General features: G+C 41.0%; 1 protein-coding gene across 1 annotated transcript in view; it reads right to left on the bottom strand.

Annotated features, from left to right (window-relative positions):
- Window positions 1-19,673, bottom strand: part of LOC107274836 (enoyl-CoA delta isomerase 2, mitochondrial) — a gene marked incomplete at its 5' end in the record, with an annotated part of 55,658 nt that extends 35,985 nt beyond the window's left edge. The window contains 2 exon segments of the mRNA XM_015754392.1: window positions 14,474-14,614; window positions 19,584-19,673. Coding sequence (XP_015609878.1) covers window positions 14,474-14,614; window positions 19,584-19,673 — 231 coding nt within the window.
- Between the last annotated feature and the right edge of the window lie 233 nt (window positions 19,674-19,906).

Below are 19,906 nucleotides of genomic sequence, written 5' to 3' on the forward strand. Positions count from 1 at the left end.
TATCTGTTGATGTTTACCGCCAAGTTTATAATTTCTACCAATGACCAACCAGATTCTCTTTCTTAGAAGTCTTCAACCTTGGCTAGTAACTTTCCTTCACATTTGTATTAAACCAGCCACTGATATCGGTGGACGGTAGAATAACTTCGTTCTTAGTATTGACGAACTTTAATACTTCGACAATCACGCCACCTTTAATGATTTCGAATTTACATGACAAGACGACGTTCACTTTAAAATTTCCATCCTTTAGAAGTGCGTTTTTTACTCTCGCAGTAAACAATTTTCTGGAATCTTCCAAGAAACGGCCCAAGTCCTAGTATCGTAAGTTTGCAATGATTCCAGTCCTTATTGTTCCCTCAAACGCCGATTCCAAGTCATCCCAACGCACTCTGTCACTTCTTTTCTCTTTCGCTGTTCCTCCACCACTTTTTTGAAGTTGTTGTTTAAATTTTTCGTTTAGAGATTTCAGGATTCCAATCGTTGTATAATTTTGGTTTTCTCTTCGAACGTAAGAGTAACGTTTCTCAAAATTTTATTCAAAAGTCTGATATTTGGAGTGCCATATTTCGTCCATTTTTCAATTTCTGCAAACGGTGATCTCTTCTTCAGAAGTTTATAAGTTTAAAAATGGAGCATTTGCATGGGAAAGAAGGATAACAAGAACGAGCCATAAGGAAGAGAGAACAGTTTCGAAGAGATCAGTACCACGAATGGGTACGAAGTGCGGATCTACCTGAAAAACGCAATCGTATCAGTTTCGATAACAACAATCTATTCGGAGTCGCATCGTTGAATGCAAATTCTGCAAGGTCAGATCATGCTAACGCTGCGGGTTATTCTTCTGACAATACAACCACGAATCAAGGTCAAATAGAAGAATCTAAAAGAGAGAATCAAGCGACCAGGTAACAAGTCATCCTTATTCGATTAATGATGATTCGTTCAATTACACATAATTTCACTGTTGTGAAACTACTAAATACACTGTTGTAATCAATAAAATTTTGAATGGGAGTACGTGAACCTGTATGGAGAATTATTCTTGTCGTAGGAACTCTACACCTCAGATTTAAGTAACAGTTCTTACGTTATCTTTGTACTGCAATTCTTATCATTTATTGCGATAGAATTGAGAGTTGTGCATTTGATGCATCTTCCAGACAGAACGACAGAACTGCGCACGTACGTTACAGAATATTCGGATGAACCTTAGCCCTCCTCCGACGAAGTTGCGTCGCACGTTTACGTATCTCCTACGAGTAATTTGACACCTCGAAGGATGAAGGATTGCATTCTCGATGCGTGACTTCAATTAAAGAAATTTTAACCATCGCTCTGAACATTCATCGTATAAATAGTACTAGTGGCATTTATATTAATGTCGTGAACATTCTAACCAAACTCACTATTCGTAACGGCGAATTTTTATTCATAAGGTTATCTGACTTAATGAGTGAGGAAGTATTGTTTTTTATAACATTTCAATAAATATTAGAATAATTAATGTTACGCGTGGGAGGAGAGAAGGGCTCGTCGAACGTTTCAGAAACATCAGGTTGGGAGATTTTCGACCGTTCTTCGTGGGACGAGGAGACTGCCTTCTCGACCACTGCGAGATAACGTTCGAAGTCAACCCGGCTGAGAGCTGCTGTCCGAAAACTGCACGAACTTGCACGTGGTTGGGAGGGGTCCATCGAAGTTTCTTGCAGGCTCCCCGGAGTGGGGGGCAAGGGGCTCCATCATAACGTCGCGCGAGAGGACCGTCGGCTCTGGGAGCGATCCTCCGCGACTTAGCACGGACACAAACCATCGAAGCTTTCAGAAGGTTCTAGAAGGTTCTAGAATGTTCTAGAAGGTTCTCAATCGTGTGTAACTCCTAGAATCGAGCGCAAAATTCCCGGAATCGAACGAAAACTCTTGGAATCGAGGGGTCTTGATGACGTTACTTCCGGAAATTGTGGGCGCACACGTTGCCAACTTAGCACAGACATTCGAAGGTTCTCGAATGTCGGCAAAGGTCGGTGCAGGAATCTGTATCCAGAATGTCCACAGCTATATACTACTATTTATGTGTTCTGGCATTTCTTTCCTAATACATTTTTCGGTTTAACGTATTTTGTAACAGCGTCCAGAATCGACAAGTACTCTATAACTTTGAAATCAACAATCGCGAAGTCTTGGAAATTTGATATGGATGTTCCCAGGATGAAAAATAATACTCCTATGCTTAGTTTCTCGATCCATTTTAAATTTAATGCATCACTCCCTCCCCCTCCCCGGCTCTCGCTCACTTTAATAATCTGTTTCCTACCGGGCTGCTTGTAATACAAAAATTCAATGCATGATGTTTTGAACACCGTATACCAATTTTCATTTGGTTGAACGCGTAACTCAAAACAATTGCCCATTAAGATTAGAAGAAAGTAGGCTGAACACTATTGGGAGAAGTTTTGAAATCGTGGTCTGTATAAGTAGACTCCGGAGAGGATGTGGATTTCACCATCAGCGTCGCTCTGTCCACCATGTTTCCCTTTAGTGAGTTATTTGCGACGTAGTGAAGTTAGAGGGATCATAAATCATTATGTTCTTTGTGTAGTTGACGTGTTTTATCTATTGCGGATAACATAAAGAAGATAAGGATTGTAAACTCTAAATAAAAATATGTCTTGACGTGCTTTTCTAGAAACCGTACCGCATGGCTTGATATTTCAAATGTTACTCTACAATTTTTTCCAAGAATAATCAAATAATTTTTGGGTACGATAGTAAAGTATTGCGCAGTTCTACACTGCCCAAGTGGTCGACAAAAAGGTCCGAGCTAACCGACAACGATTAGGATTAAAACAAGCGTCACTATTCTTTATCCCTAAGGCGAGTAAAAATTACTTATTTTTTCAAATACATAGAAGGTTTCATTCAGTATTTCAAACCAAGTCTGTCGCGTGTAATAATTTTTATTCACGACTGAGCTATAATAGCCACTTTATTCCCTGAAAAGTAGGACTAAAGTAGCATTTTATTACCGCATATTTACTCTATTCCCGCATTTTGCGCGAATAATTAACTTTATTCCCGCGAAATTTTAAATTTTTTTTTTAATTTTGAAAATTTTGAAAATTTTTGAAAGTTTTGAAAAGGTGAAAAATTTAAAAATTTTGAATTTTTTGAATATTTAAAAAAACATATATTTCCATCATAATGACGGTGGCTGATTTGGTTCCACTTTTCAGGGAATAAAGTGGCTATTATAGCTCAGTCGTGAATAAAAATTATTACACGCGACAGACTTGGTTTGAAATACTGAATGAAACCTTCTATGTATTTGAAAAAATAAGTAATTTTTACTCGCCTTAGGGATAAAGAATAGTGACGCTTGTTTTAATCCTAATCGTTGTCGGTTAGCTCGGACCTTTTTGTCGACCACTTGGGCAGTGTAGAACTGCGCAATACTTTACTATCGTACCCAAAAATTATTTGATTATTCTTGGAAAAAATTGTAGAGTAACATTTGAAATATCAAGCCATGCGGTACGGTTTCTAGAAAAGCACTTTCGCCCGGGCAGTACACTCTCACCCGCGGGAATAATCAACGACTTTACTCCCTTATTGCATAATGTACTATTTAAATCTAGTTTTCGTGTGTTTCCAGAATGATGGGAAGAAGCAATCGTTGTTCTGAACAGGCTGAGGCAATCTAACAGAGCCTTTTCCGAGACACAACAACATAACAACTCAAACCGCCGTTCGACCAGCACGATTTACCTATTTTGTATTATTATTTCTTGCTATTGTTCTACCGTGCGAATTAGGAAATATTAATTTATGGAGGGGGGCCCTTAAGGCTGTTCCTCTGGCGACGAATTCCGGCTCGTTCACTTACGTTTGAAGCATCTTAGTTTGTGACTGTATTCAGAGTATCAATAAGTAATAGTGAACTGGACGAAAAGTCGACTGCCGATTTACTAATTGAGGCCAACTTGAAGGAAGGAGGTCTGAGGACTAACTTTCGATATCGTTGTCGTTTATATTTGGTGAGAACTTTTCGATACCAATACTTTGAGATCTTTTGTGAATTTACCTGGACTGATAACCATCTAGGGTCTTTGTCTCCATGACGATTGTCTCGCTTACGGGGACTGAATGTCGTTCCAGTCCCTCTAAGTAAAAGAACGATAGTGCCGGATACCGCTTGTATTACTTAGCTTTTCTTTTCCGTAGAATTATCGCTTATATCGACTGTATCGTATTTTTTGCTTACGTTATTAGAAATGGCATCCTCGCCTTAAACCAATTAATATTTTTATTTTATTAAATTCTTAGTGCTACCGTCTTATTGTAATATTTCTCGACGCCTTACGCCGTTGGTCTAATGTAGAGTCACCTTTTTTTCGGGTAATCGCCCTTGAGAATACAGGACGCACTGACTATCAGTGGCGTACCTATTAGTATTTTGTTTCGCTAATTAAAAGTATTTTTCTTAGTAAACTCTCTGAGAGCGTGCCAGACCTCTTGACTATTATATATTGATTGTACTGCTGGTGTTAATTTATTTATGTGTTGTAACAAAAATGTTACTACAGACTCCCCTCCGCCTCTTAGCTCGAGGTCCCACAGGCCTTGAGTATTGCGTTTTATAGTTAGTATTGTTAATCGAGCGTATTTAGTGTTCTAGGTTTATTATAACTAGTCGTAAGATCCCCCCCCCCCCCACAGGCCTAGGGTATTGCACTTTATAGTCAGTATTGTTAATCGAGCGTATTCAGTGTTCTAGGTTTATTATAACTAGTCGTAAGATCCCCCCCTTCACCCTTCCCTTCCTGTCACCATTCCCCCGTAGGGCACTGGCTCGAGGACCATTTTCGAGGACCAACAGCAAGCACCCGCATCGAGGACATCGTCGTGGACCTGCCAGGAGGACACAGCATCCCTGGAAGGATTGAGAGAGCGGCTACGTCGCCGAGGCAGTGGAAGGCAGGGATGGCATGGGCAGGAAAGATAGCTGACCGAGTCGCCCGTGGGATGGTTGCCCAGCCACCACCATCGCCACCAATGTATGCAGCCCCGGTGCAGTCCCGTCACATGGGCAGGAAAAAGTCCCGTGTGACAGCGGCGGAGCCCTCTCCCTCCGAGACCGCGGACGTGCCCGGGAGGATTTTGACAGGCCTGGAGGCCGCCATATTGACCGGCGCGCGCAGCCAGTACGCGCACTGGCGAAGCCAGCACCGTGCCGCCGCCGCGAGGCCCTGGAAGGCCCGGGAGCCCAAGAGATATGATACGGACCAATGCCCTGTCATGCCGAAACTGCCGACCAATGCCAAAGTATGTAGCCCTCTCAGCTGGGCAGACCCACCAATCCCTGAGGCCCTGGAGGCCTGTGAACAGAAACAGCGAGGACCGGAAACCAGCAAGAGATCGTCACTTCGAGCCGGGTTGCGATACGAAATAGAGTGTGCGAGTTTGAGTGTGAGTGATAATTGCGAATTTGGATTATATCGAGCCTATTGAGTGAGTAATATTTTGCGTGATCGAGTTTCCCCTTTTTGCCACCCTTTTCCCTACCCCCTTTCCCTACTTGCGCTTTTACATTGAGAATAGTTTCCCCTTTTGGATTTAGCGAGCCGTCTCCACGTGGACCGGCCTTTTTGCGTAGCTTATCTTTTTGAGTTTTAGTCTGGCCTTCCGCCAACCGCGTGCGGCCAGTGGTATATTGCGTGCGTTCTAGAGTAGTTTGCGCCTTTTTTTTTTGGAAAACCCCCGTGCCCCCTTTTTCCTTCCCCGCCGTTTTGGATATTGTAAAACCCGAGGTATTTGTAAGTAGCCATTATCGCGTTCGAGAACCTTCCTCCCTGAGACCCCCTCACCTCCTCCCCTGCTAGACGTGCCATATCGCGTTTGAGTAAATATTCGAGGACCTTCTGAGGTCACTCGACGGTGCTACGCCGAACAAGTAGCTGGCGCCCGTTTGTTGTTTTCGAGATATCTAGTGCCGGTAAGTCCTCCTGTCCCTCCTGCCCCCTTGCCAATACCCTGCTCCCCCGTTGCCTGATTCCCCTCGCCCACTAGTCCGTTTAAAGGTCCGATGTGACACCGCGTGCTCCTGCGTGAGCCCGCATGTCATTGTTTAGTTTAGCGTGTTCGGAGCGGTTTAGTTTTCTATTGTATTAAATTCTAATTTCTTTTTAAGCATCTTTTCCTTCTTCCTTGTATTGGCATTTCACTTGTTAATTATATTCTTTTCTATTTTTACCACGTGTTCCCTTTTCTGTTCGAGATCCCTCCGCCCTGTATTTGCGATAACTGCTTTGCGAGACCCTGGGCCATTTTCGTGGTCCAGTACGTCACAGTGTATATTGTGCCTTTGTATATCTCGTTCCAGGGATCCAGAAATGGTTTACTAGAGAGTGTTGAGGAATATGAGGACCAGGGTTTTTTTCACCCCTCCTTTAGTCAATAAGAGAAGGAGGTGAAGCAGGATCAGTTTCTGGACTGCATCAGTATATCTTAAAGAGATTCCTTGTCGACCCCCTGGAAGTGGAAGGTATTCTTTATCAAGATACCTGGATATGAATAATCAAACTTTTAGGAATCCGCAAACATTTTGTATGACTTATTGCAATTAAATCTCTTAAGTATCAAAATATTTTTTTCCATATGCAAATGCAAATAATATACCACGTTAATACATGTTTTCCTTGCACACCTACGTAGTACTGTTTTGTAAGAAAGTTATCCTATCGTTTCTATGGTAAAAGCAATTGTTTAACGACGCCGCTATTATAACAATTCAATATCGTTCAGTAAGGTGTATTGTCAATTTGGCAGTCAGTAAATTTATTATTGTGAACCTTATTTCTCTGCATTTCTCTTTCGTATTTTTTTAGTTAATTTGCTTTTTACTAGTTCAGTTTGTGAGATTTTTCATTTACTGTTGCTTGTATTGTGCGTTTTGCGATTTGTGTTGATGCAACATGAGGTTCACGGAAGAGGAGAGAACGGGGTTGCTAGTATACTATGACCAAGCAAATAAGAATGCACGAGAAGCTGCCCGGATGTTTAATGTGCAACATCCGAAGAGGCAGGCAAGTCATACGACAGTCAGGAGACTTATGACTAAAAAGGTGCAAACGGAGTCGTTGCACAATCGCGTACCAGTGTGAGTACGTTCGGCTACGGGCGATGATAATTGTGGGGTGGCATTGAATGTTATTGCGGAAAATCGCCATCCTTCCACCACGATGGTGGATCGCTGTATTGGGATATCGCAGTCAAGAACGTGTAGGATCCTTCATCGACATTCATTCCACTCGTACAAATATCAAATGCATCAAGAGTTGCTGCTAATAGATCCAGAGTAACGTACTCAATTCTGCGAGCGGGTAATGAAGATGTGCAAGTCTGACGAAGATTTATCTAAGAGAATATGCTTCTCAGATGAGAGCATATTTGTGCTGCACGTTGACCCAAACCGGCAAAATAGTCGTATGTGGGCGCAGGCAAATCCTCACTCGACTAAGGAGCCTCATTCTCAATACCTTAGAAAACTGAATATGTGGGCTGGCATAATGGGTACACCCTTGTTGGGTCAATTTTTCATTGATGGGAATCTGAACAGTCAGACATACCTAGGTCTGTTGAGGGAGAAAATCGTGCCAGAAATAAAACATCTGAAGCCAGAGGAAGATGTAATATTTCAGCACGATAGAGCACCAGCTCACTATTCAGTGCAGGTAAAGCAGTACCTCAACGATGAATTCCCCACTAGGTGGATTGGGCGAGGTTCTTCCTTGATTAAGTGACCATCAAGGCCCCGAACTTACGCCACTGGATTTCTTTTTATGGGGTAATTTGAAATCAAAAGTGTATGCCTCACAGTGCGCGAATGTCACAGAATTGAAGGAGAAAATACAAAGCGAGTGTACGACCATAACTCTGTTTCAATTGCAGGAGGAGAACAAAAGCTTTAAGAGCCACATGCGATACTGCCAAGAGGTGGCTGGAGGCCTCGTCGAGCAGTTCCTGTAATTTCCTCACCCTGATAGCTGTGACCACCATAAAATGTCTGAAGTTCTAAATTAATATCTAAGTATTAGCCACCAAGAAAATTTCTGCGTTCCACCTGAAAATCCAACACAGCCTCTGAGAAGATTCCTGAGTTTCACCTGAAAATTCAATATAGGTTCCAAGAAAATTCCTGGGTAAAATAATTATTTGAATGATATAATTCTTCTAAAACAGTTCTTCGAAATACTTCTTCGAGAGACATAATTCTTTAAAAAGAATAACTCGCTTGATTTTTAGTAGAGTCCAGCTACATAGAAATCGATTCTGTAACGTGCTTTGAAAGAGTTAGACTATAGGTTAGGTTATGTGATAGTGTTTTAGTTATAAAAAATCGTCGACGAGCGAGCGAAGCGAGCGAGTTCGTCTCAACGATCTTGTAGTGCTGTGCTGAATTGTTCTAGGTCTAGGTTAGGTACGGTAAGGTTAGGTTGGATTAGAATTCCAGGGATCCTCATGGTGTTTTAGATAAAAAAGAATCCTTGGCGAGCGAGTGAAGTGAGCAAGTGTACCTACGTGTTAATCGATGCGTTAATAAGTTCTTTAGGTAGTTAGTTAGGTTGGTTAAAAATCAATATAGGCCTATAAGATATATACATATACTTTTTAGTTCTACGTCAGAAGTACTACTTAAAACAATAGTCAAATTAAGGCGCCGGAAAAACCGTAATTTTGCCGTGGACCATCTACGAGGACCCAGCATCCAGGAAGGAGCGAGAGAGTGGCTATGTTGCCGAGGTAGCGGAAGGCATGGATGGCATGGGCAGGAGGAACAGCTGATCGAGAGCCCCGTAGGATGAATGCCCGCCAGTCGCCATCGTGGCCACGAGTATGCAGCCCCGGTGCAGTACTGTCACAGGGGTAGCAAAGAGGCCCGTGTGACAGCGGTGGAACCCTCTCCCTCCGAAATGCGGACAGGCCCAGGAGAATTCTCACAGGCCTCGAGGCCGCCACCTTGACCGGCGCGCGACAGGCAGCCCGCGCGCCGGCGAAGCCAGCGTCGTATCACCCGCCTGCAAGGCCTTAGAAGGCCCGACAAGCCAGCACACGAAAACAACCAATGCTCTGCCATGCCAGGACTGCCCACCAATACCGTAGCGCGTAGCCCTCTCAGCCGAGCAGCTCCACCAACCACCGAGGCCCTGGAGGCCCACGAGGACCGGCGAGCGGCAAGAACACATCACTTCGAGCCAGGATTTCGAATAGAGCGATAGTGTGAATTTTGCGGAGTGAGTCTGAGTGTAAGTATGCAATCTTATGGGATTATAGTGAGTTGCGGAGTACGATGTGCGTTTTGCGTGACTACATTGCGTGATTGAGTTTTTCCTAGCTACTATTCCGTCCCTATTAGCCCCTTATTATTTGCGCCGTAGATTTTGTAGGTCCCTTTAGGACATTGCAAGCCGTCCCCACGTGGACCGGCATTCTAGTAGTTTCTTTGTATTTTCCATGGGCCTTCCGACCTCCAGCTCGAGGCCCGTGGTGTATTGGTGCGTCCTAATTTTTAGTATTTTGCGTCCCTTATCAGAAAGCCTCCGTACACTTCTCCTTCCACCCCTCCCTCATTTTTGCGTTTTAACCGAGGTACTATGAAGTAGCCATTTTTGCGTTCTGGAACCTTCCTCCCTGAGACCCCTCACCTCTCTCTCCGCTAGCCATCCCATTCCTGTAGAGTAAATATTCGAGGACCTTCCGGGGTCACTCCACAGTGTTACACCGTAACCGTAGCTGACGCCCAATTCTTATTGTTTTCGCGATATTCAGTGTCAGTACGCCCTCCTGTCCCTCCGGTCCCCCTTACCCACTTGCGTATCTCCGCTTCCCCGACTCCCCCCCCCTTCCCGCCCGTTTAAACCCCGTTGCGACACCCCGTGCTCCCGCGTGAGGCCCGGTTTATTATTGTTTCGTATTTAGTCTAATCTTGCGCCTTTATCTTTTGGGTTATAGTATTTCCTGTTATATTCCGGTTTATTTTCTTTTCCGTTGTATTTGCACTTTATTCGATTAATTATATTCTTTCTTGTTTTTTTTTTACTTGGTATTTCCTTTTCTTTTCGTGATTCCTCCTCCTGTCGAGTTGCGATAGCTGTCTTTGAGAGACCGTGGGTGGAAATCACCACCCAGACCGTCACTATACATATTGCGATGTTACTTTTTTAATTTTGCTAACTCTACGTCGCAAAACCCAACCTCACATGTTGATAATCCCACCCTCAAAAAAAAAAATATATCGAGGTCTCTCTCGTACTCTCGCAAACACACTCAGTCAGTTGGGCGCTAGATATCTCTCTCTCATTTATTTATGAGATCTGATCAAACGAATGCTATCGCAGAAAAGCCTCTTTACAATCTGAAACTAAACACGTATAATAACGGGAGCAAACAACAACCTCGACCAATCCTAAGAGGAGTTGCTCGTCTTCAACAGTGCACCAAGAGTACAGAAATTCACTATAATTAATCCTAAGCTCACCAAAGGGACAAAGCAATGTCAGCAGGTAGAAACACCAAAGCCCGTTTTCTTCAAGGCGGTTCAATGTATAAACTTCGTTTACTTTCAAAATGTAAATATCTGATTGACAGTTAAACCAAGTTCATGCATTGAACCACGTCGAAGAAAACAGGCGTAAGACGCTAACAAGTCAAAAAAGAAAACCAATTCAAATTTCACGAAATGCCTCCGATCAAGCGACTAACCCATAGGGAGCGTGCGTCGGGGAGATTCACTGGCGCACAGACCAATTGGACACAAATGACTTTTTATTGAAAATTATGTCTACTTCTAAATGGATGGAATAGAATTAGGCACGAGCAATAGCTTAGTACAGTATATTGTATGTGATTTAACATTAGTTTACGCTGAGTTTGGTTAGGTAAGGTTAGGATAGCGTGGAATATGCAAATTTCGAAGACTGGGTAGGTTACAGAATAAGTATATCGACAGAAGAGAGCATTAAATGTTTGAAAAGATTCCGCTAGATTAAGATAACTCACAATATCGTTGAATTATTGATGGAATATCGCTCAGGAGACAAATTCGCATTTGTGTCCAATTGGGTTTGTGTGCAACTGGGCATCACCCGGGAGCGTCATGACATACAGTAAAGTATGTAAATATCTTGATAGTATCGCAATTATTATCTTTCCGGTTACGGCTGAGGAGAAGACCGCATACCGCCAAAATAAAAGCTTCTGTGCCTTAGCGTGAACTCTTATATTATTTCTTATTATTATTAGATATTCTTAATGTTCTCGGTGACCCTGGAGAGTTATCGTAAAAACCCATGAACTACGATTCTCGTACGTTCATGAGATCGAACCTTTGAATAATACTTTGCGATCGTATCTTTCCAGTTCTAATTCTTGCATATTATATTTTCTATGTCGTTACTGTTACGTACCTCTACTCTTATATTTTTTTCCAAATTTATATACGTGTGGTAATTTAATTTGGATTTCTCTAATTTATAATATCCGCTGGACCTACCCTATGTTGTAAACCATAATATAGATTTAAAAACGCGCCTACGTCAGAAGCGACGGAATGGCCAGGCTGCGACGCGGCACATTCCACTCGCTAATATTATGGAATCAAAGGAGACACATCACCGACACCATGGCGAAATATAGAAACAATCCTTCGGTTATTTTATCTCTAAAAATTCCATAATTAAGATATAAACAGCGGACAGCCTGTCGGCACGTCAGACGAAGTAAGAGAGCTACGAGTGAAGTGTTACTACGGTAACTTAGTCGAAGTATTAACCTCCAGCCTCGTGATTTCATACTCACCACGTTTACGGTTTATTTCTAATAGTGTACTTTAACGTAACTTATTTTGTTTCAAATAAATCTTTTACTTGTTATCGAGAGTTAAGTTCCAACTTTTTACTCAGGCAACGAATCCCAAAGTACCTGACTCCCGAAAACACTTTCCGGCAGTCAAATCCGTGAATCCAGTATTTGGGCTCACAACATCTATCTGTCCACTATTTGATTCCGTCTATCTAGCTCGCATTGCGTGAACTGTACTCGTTATTTCGTTCTACGTGGAACACTGTTTTGCGCCATCGAGTAGTTTATGATCTGCGTTTGGTATTGTAACGGGTAGTCATATCGCGAGGGCACCTAGGCCTCTCGAGCCCTGTAGGTCACAGAAGTAGAGTATATCGTATTTGGAATTATTTCTCTGTTTCACGTGTATCGCAAGGACATCGTATAGCTTATAATAGTTTGTATTAGCGTATTGTGTTTCGCGTATCCCGTACAGGACCTCGTCTCGGGCGATAACTCATTCTTATTTGTTTTCTCGACCATCGTTAACTGTTGATTACGGTACATTTGTTAATTTAATAAGTCCCCAATAAAAGCACCTATTATTACTGTAACTGAATTTCTCGTGATTTCTCAATCTACTTTATTTTACCATCTATGCGTTCCCCGCGCCTTTACCACGTCTTTCAGTTTCTTTCCTACTAGCCGGAGTCCTCTTGATTTTCTAGGGAGTTTTGCGTGTTTCATGGCACATATTTGGCATTTACAATAGTACGGATCTTTTGATTTCGGTTTCCCGGGGAAATACTAGAGTATCGTCTTGTGACGTTGGGTTGTCTTGCTACGAGCAATTTTTCGGGGAAATTGTGTTCCGGAAAATAACGTAACAGGACATAGCACCCAATAAAAATAAATAATTATAACTTATGTAACAGAAATTTCGAGAATCTCTAAATCTTACAACGACAAGCCAAATTAATAATTTTCACGTATTAGATACGGAATTGATTTTTGAAAAAAAATAATATTAAAATTTGATCATATCCAGAAATTACGTTAGCAATTGCTGACAGACTCGAACAACTATTCCCTGCTTAAAAAATACGATAGAAAACGATTTTTAAAAAATCCTATCTAATTGAATCGTGTTTTTGGTTCGTAAAATTTAGATTCGTTATCTAATATTTCCTATACAATTTCTATTGTTTTATATAAAAAGAAGCAGATCAATTGTTTATCATTTTTAATAGGTTTATTATTGCATATTATATAGGATGACTTTATGCATGACACAACAAATTGATCACTAGTTAACTGTATTAAGAATGCATTGTACATAAATTCTCAACCAAAAGATTGATTTCATTGAGTATTTTGCGATAAGGGAAGAATTTGACAAAAATCAGCGACTTGGAGATATTAAGAATACTTTTTTTATCGGAAAAATTAGAGACTTCATTTCATATGAAAGTTTTCTATCGAATATGTAAAATAATTTTTTTAATTCATTTATTAGTAACTCTTTGGCATCATTATTAAAAATAAACATTCTTCCTACCTTCCAAGACGTCGATTTTTTTCAGTTTTTATTCTCGTGTCAAAGCACTCAAATTCGAATCAAATCAGATTCTTGGTGGGAAATGTACATGCAATGCATCCTTAAATTCATGATAATTGTTGGAAAAACCATTTGTTATTAAGCCATATAAGAAGGTTATCGTTTATTTCATATTCTTCCCTAATAAGTTGGTGACGATAGAAAACGATTCGATTCCTATCACGCATTTTCATATTAATACTGTGACGTACTGGGCCACGAAAATGGCCCAGGGTCTCGCAAGACAGCTATCGCAAATACAGGTCGGAGGGATCTCGAACAGAAAAGGGAACACGTGGTAAAATAGAAAAAGAATATAATTAATGACGTAAATGCCGGTGTACAGAAGAATTACAAAATAGCGTAACGCAAAGGACAGAAAAGAAAAGATACTTAAAAAGAAACTAGGATGTTCGCAATGCAATACCGCCAAAGACGCAACTCTGGACTAACACGCAGTCAACACAATACATGCGGGTGCTCGCTCGGGAGCACGCGGTGTCAGAAGGGACCTTTAAATGGACTAGTGGGCGAGGGGAATCAGGGAGCGGGGGAGCAGGGTATTGGCAAGAGGGCAGGAGGGACAGGAGGGCTTACCGGCACTAGATATCTCGAAAACAACAAATGGGCGCCAGCTACTTGTTCGGCGTAGCATAGTCGAGTGACCTCAGAAGGTCCTCGAATATTTACTCTAACGCGAAATGGCACGGCTAGCAGGGGAGGAGGTGAGGGGGTCTCAGGGAGGAAGGTTCCCGAACGCGATAATGGCTACTTACAAATACCTCGGGTTTCACAATATCCAAAACGGGCGGGTAAGGAAAAGTGCACGGGGGGGTTTGTCCAAAAAGGATGCAAGATACTAAGTTCGAACGCACGCAATATACCACTGGCCGCACGCGGTTGGCGGAAAAACTTTAGTTTGATTTTGGATTTATCAACCATTGCAGTTGTCGGTGCCTAAATTTAGTAATGCCTGTATAAAATGTATCATCATGAAAAATTGATTTGTTCAAAAAGATTTACATATTTCATGGGACTTACCTCCTTGGATAAACGAGATATACCGTTTAAACGAGACCACACCTTGTTTATTTCATCATCTTGAAATATTTCGCTCACAAATCCACGTTGCTTCGCTTCAAATGCATTTAGCTTATACCCCAAATATAACATTTCACCAGCCTGCGTAAAAAAATATACAGGATTACTGCTTTATATCTAGATGAATCGAATTATTTGAATCAAAGGTAAAGCTTCACAGCGCACTGATATCGAGGCCAAGGAAATCTTGTATACCATTACTTACTTTTATTCTATATTTATTAAACATTCATAAAAAATTTGTTCTAAATTATGGCATTTTTGAGACCTGTTCAAGCATATAAAAGTGACAAAATGACATTAAGTACAATGCAGTGCATAAATCCTATAATTAAATATTGTGAAAGTGTTTAAAGTTACCCGTTTACACATATGTTGAGCATGTTTTAATTGAAGTTTGGATACTGACAGACACATTTGCACTTTTGTACTTCCATAATTTGTACTTCCAGACTACTACAGGGTGTCCCATTTTAACTTAGACATTGAAATATCTCGGAAACAAAGAGTTTTTGGAAAAATGTTTGAGAAAAAAGTTGTTCGGCTTGAAGAGGGCCATCTAGTGATTTACCTGAATTTTTGGCTTGGGATCTATGTTAGGTCCTGTGGGACCCAAGTCCATTTTTTAAATGAGAACCTCTATTTTTAATTGCTGATTTGTGTTGTATGAAAAAAAAAAATAAGTTTTGTTCTTGATCATTTTACGTTACAAGTTCCGGTTTTTTGTTTAGTGATAATAGTAATATGGACTGGCGATTTGATAATCTGACTAAATTGAAGCTTCAGGATGTTAATTCTGCCAATTAAGGCAAGATCAATAGACCACCCAGCCAATACACAGTGGAATAGCAGCTAAAAAGACTGACCAAAAGTCAAGATTTCGTCTGATTTGTATGAAACTTGATATCAGACGGTTGTTGAAATCTTTGATTTCGAATTTGAAGTAAAAAATTCAAAATTCAGAATGGTGAATTCAATACAGTGACCAAAACTTCAAAACTTTACATAATTTATATGAAACCTGATTAACAGGGTTGTTGAGTTCGCTGGTTTCGAACCTGACGTCAGAAATTACAATTTCAGGTTAATTGTTTTTTGTGAGTTCCCTTGCCTCTCACAATTTCGGCATGTTTGTTTTTCCACTTTTTCTCCCTAATTGCACAATATATATGTTATTTACAAATCTTTGTACGATAAGAGATCAGTGAAAAACAAAAAAAGATGTATATGACACATAATTCGTGCGTGATTGACCTCAAGACGCATCAGGACTCTTATGTTTTAAAATGATTTTAATATGAATTAAAAAATTGTTTAATGAATTTTGGGCCTCATTGAACCCAAAACAGTCGCGACGCCCAACATTAATTCAGATTATCAAATGGCCAGTCCATACTACTATTATCACTAACAAAAAACCGGATCTTGTAACGTATTTTAAAATTTAACTTCGAGGGCCTTTTGCGTCTTTTGCAGAAGGTTTATCGAAAAATTATCAAGAACAAAACTTACTTTTTTTTTCATACAACACAAATCTGCAATAAAGAATAGGGGATTCTCCTTAAAAAACCTGGACTTGGGTCTCACTGGGCCCAACACAGCCCCCACCCCAAACCTTCAGGTATTTCAATAGATGGTCCCCTTCGAGCCCGACAACTTTTGTCTTAAATATTTTGTCCCAAAACTCCTTGTTTCCGAGATATTCCAGTGTCTAAGTTAAATTGGGATATCCTGTAAATATAACACCCGATCAGCATTGAATAATTATATGACATGTTTCCTTTAATTTACGATTTTTTGATAACAAAAGGCCATTAATATCATTGTGGGATTGATAAATATTTGGTACCCAGAAATGTGTTTATGTTGGAAATAATACTTGTCTTATTCCATTTTACAGCCGTAAATATTACAAATTATATTTACTAAGTATTTCTATGCAATAGATTATACAAAATAGGTAAACCCGAATTGTGCACGGGGCAACTGTTCACGAGAAACTATGTAACTATAAATGTGACATTCAAATAACCGTGTACGAGATATTTCATGCAAAGTTTATTTGTATCAACCTCAAACTGTGCACGAGAGATTAAGCACTATAGCTTAGTAGCTGTGCACGCAACAGTAGAAACGTGAGCCACCAGACAGTTAGTGCTAAAAAATACGCAATTGTTTCTAATGCACATATGTTGTTCCTTAGATGCTATTTATAATTTGTGACGTTGCAATTTTCAAATGCACGACATAAAGTTGAGATACGGTTAGCATAGAATGCGATAATGTGGCATGATTCCCAAGCTCCCAAAATCTGTACGGGAAACGAGATTGAAGTTGGAGGTAAACATCCTATGTGCTATGGTACAAATAGACGAGGTATACCCACTAGCTTTTATATTTTGGTCAAGATCACGCAGGGATCAACGACGTCACGTTCAAAGCGACATCAGTTTAACTTTGAGAGGACTTATTTACGTTTCAGTTCGTAAAAAGCATTCGAAAGTATGATTTAGATATTTTTTAGCAGGTTGGCGACACGAAGGGAACCAGAAAGCGAGAACGTTATCTGAATCGGTAGCCGGAGTTGCCTTATGACTATGAATCGAATAATCACGTCACAAGAGAGACAGAAGGAAATAGTGATCTGTAGCGAGTTCTGTAAGTCGATCATTAGCCAAGTGCATATGTACACTGCGGGACATTAATGCCGTCCTTGGGTGGAGCTAGTAGGAAGCGTGAGTAGGGCGACTGGCAGTGGCGACTGGTGGCAAGCAAGCCAGGCCGCCGTGTGGAGAAGGTAGCCTATTCCCCGCGCTTGGGACAGCATGTCTGTCCAGAGTCCAGGCGTCCCGTATAAGAGTGTCTCACAAAATATCAACATGAGTCCGCATAAGTCCCTCTCACTCGCAGTTAGTGGAGTCCCAGAGATAGCCTGCACTGTGTATAAGAGCGTCTCACTTGGGTCTAGCGTTAGTCGCCCATAAGACCCTCTTCTCACTCACTGGCAGCAGTGGCCTAGCGCGTATAAGAGCGTCTCACTTGGCTCTAGCGCGAGTCGCCTATAAGAGCCTCTCACTCCAAACATTAGGCTCTCTTATTATAATCCGCAGGCCACTGCTGGCAGCGAGTGAGAGGGTCTTATGTGCGATTAGCACTAGACGCAAGTGAGACGCTCTTATACACAATGCAGGCTATCTCTGGGACTCCACTAACTGCGAGTGAGAGGGACTTATGCGGACTCATGTTGATATTTTGTGAGACACTCTTATACGGGACGCCTGGACTCTGGACAGACATGCCGTCCCGAGCGAGGGGAATAGGCTACCCTCTCTACGCGTCGGCCTGGCTTCCGAGTGAAAGGGTCTTATGGGCGACTAGCGCTAGAAGCAAGTGAGACACTCTTACACGCGCCAGGCCAGCGCTGCCAGCGAGTGAGAGGGTCTTATGGGCGATTAACGCTAGACCCAAGTGAGACGCTCTTATACACAGTGCAGGATATCTCTGGGACTCCACTAACTGCGAATGAAAGGGACTTATGTGGACTCTGTTGAAATTGTCTGAGACACTCTTATACGGGACGCCTGGACTCTGGACAGACATGCCGTCCCAAGCGCGGGGAATAGGCTACCCTCTCCACGCGGCGGCCTGGCTTGTTTGCCACCAGTCGCCACTGCCAGTCGCCCTACTCACGCTTCCTACTAGCTCTACCCAAGGACGGCATTAATATCCCGCAGTGTACCCTACTAATATTTAGTCTATTTTCTTAAGATCGAAGCCTCGTGGGAAAAACTGTATTCTGCAAATTTCGATTTATTTTTTCATAAGGAATCCCCTACTTTTTGATTATATCATGATTTTCTCCCCACCATGAATAGTCTGTCACAATAACGTATTATTGTAACAAGTTTGTAAATGGTAAGGTTAGATCAGAATTAACTGAAATGTCCATACAAATGTTGTAATAAATATCTGCACAATTTTTCGTATAAAGATATTTTATGCACAGTTATTAAGCTATGGTGCACAATATTCCGTGCACAGTTCGAGATTGGTGAAAATAAATAGTAAACAGTTTTTCGATATATAGTTGCCTTATGCACAACTGATACCCACTCGTAGTAAATACTGTACAGTAAAACCTCTCAATTAGTCCAACCATAGCTTGGGAACCCTGCAATAGTCGAAATAGGAACAAAATCTATGCTGCGGTCCTAAGCCAATGTGCGAATATCTATTAGGGTCGTTACATGCGAAACGGAAACCTGTCAATACATAGGGACCCGTTAATGTTTTCGGTTTTGTCTCGCGTTTCTAAATCTTGAATTTCACTCAATCCAGACTAACCAAATCTATAAAAATCTATCACAGAGTGAGCGCACAGTCCAACAATGCACAGATTTATATATCCGTCTTGGATTTTTTTCACTTTTGTTTAAAATCTTCTATTGGAAAATATGTATTAAATATCGTTGATAACTTTGACAGAGCACTGTTACAAAAAAAAAAATGTTGCTAGTTAAAAGTCAATTTCACTCTGAACTCAAGCACGTCTCAAAATCGAATAAAGATGAGTTGTCAGTATGAGAGGGAAACGTTGGTATAAAAAACTGATAGTATACCATCACTTTCATACACAGACGTGTAAAATGACAAAGAAAATATTATTGTGCATGTGTAGGTATTAAGTAGGCGACGCCTCTGGACGATTGGAGAGTGTGTATTATTAGAGGGAGGACAAATTGAGAGCTTTTACTATATAATTCTATTAGAAATTAAAGTGTATAAGTATTAATCCTAAACTGACAACAAAGGAATCAAAATAACCCTACCTGTTCTGACTTTACATTTTTGTGGACTGAATAATACGTTTTCTCAATCAATTCAATTTTATTATTTATTATTGAAACTTTCAAATATGGTATCAGATAACAGTTTCAGAGTCAATCGTTCCTCTCCTTGACTACCTAATTTGATTAAAACCTAACAAAAGGTCTTGGGGTCAATTTGAGACCATGTTGTCGATCTAGAGTTAAGGAAATATTAATGATACCTTTGAAGATCCCAAAATTTTTGGAAATGTGTAAGTAGAGCATCCCTCAGCGACCAGACCCAGTAAACTAAACGGTGTATGAAAGTACGCCTATGAACATTAAGAGTTACATTGTATTTATTAGTACACATGCAAGTGTTTCTTCTTCAATCAAACAATGAAGATTTATACAGGGTGTTCCATATGAAACGCACTGGAGTAGTACCATTGCATTCCTTGTCAAATTTTAAGGAATACGTTGAGATGTTTCGTGATTTTTGAGCCTCCCGAACACCGGCATACCCACCGGGTCAGGTAGTTTCGGAACACCCTGTATATATACT

This window comes from Cephus cinctus, unplaced genomic scaffold, assembly GCF_000341935.2.
Source record: "Cephus cinctus unplaced genomic scaffold, Ccin1 Ccin1_scaffold0116, whole genome shotgun sequence".
Classification (NCBI taxonomy): domain Eukaryota; kingdom Metazoa; phylum Arthropoda; class Insecta; order Hymenoptera; family Cephidae; genus Cephus; species Cephus cinctus.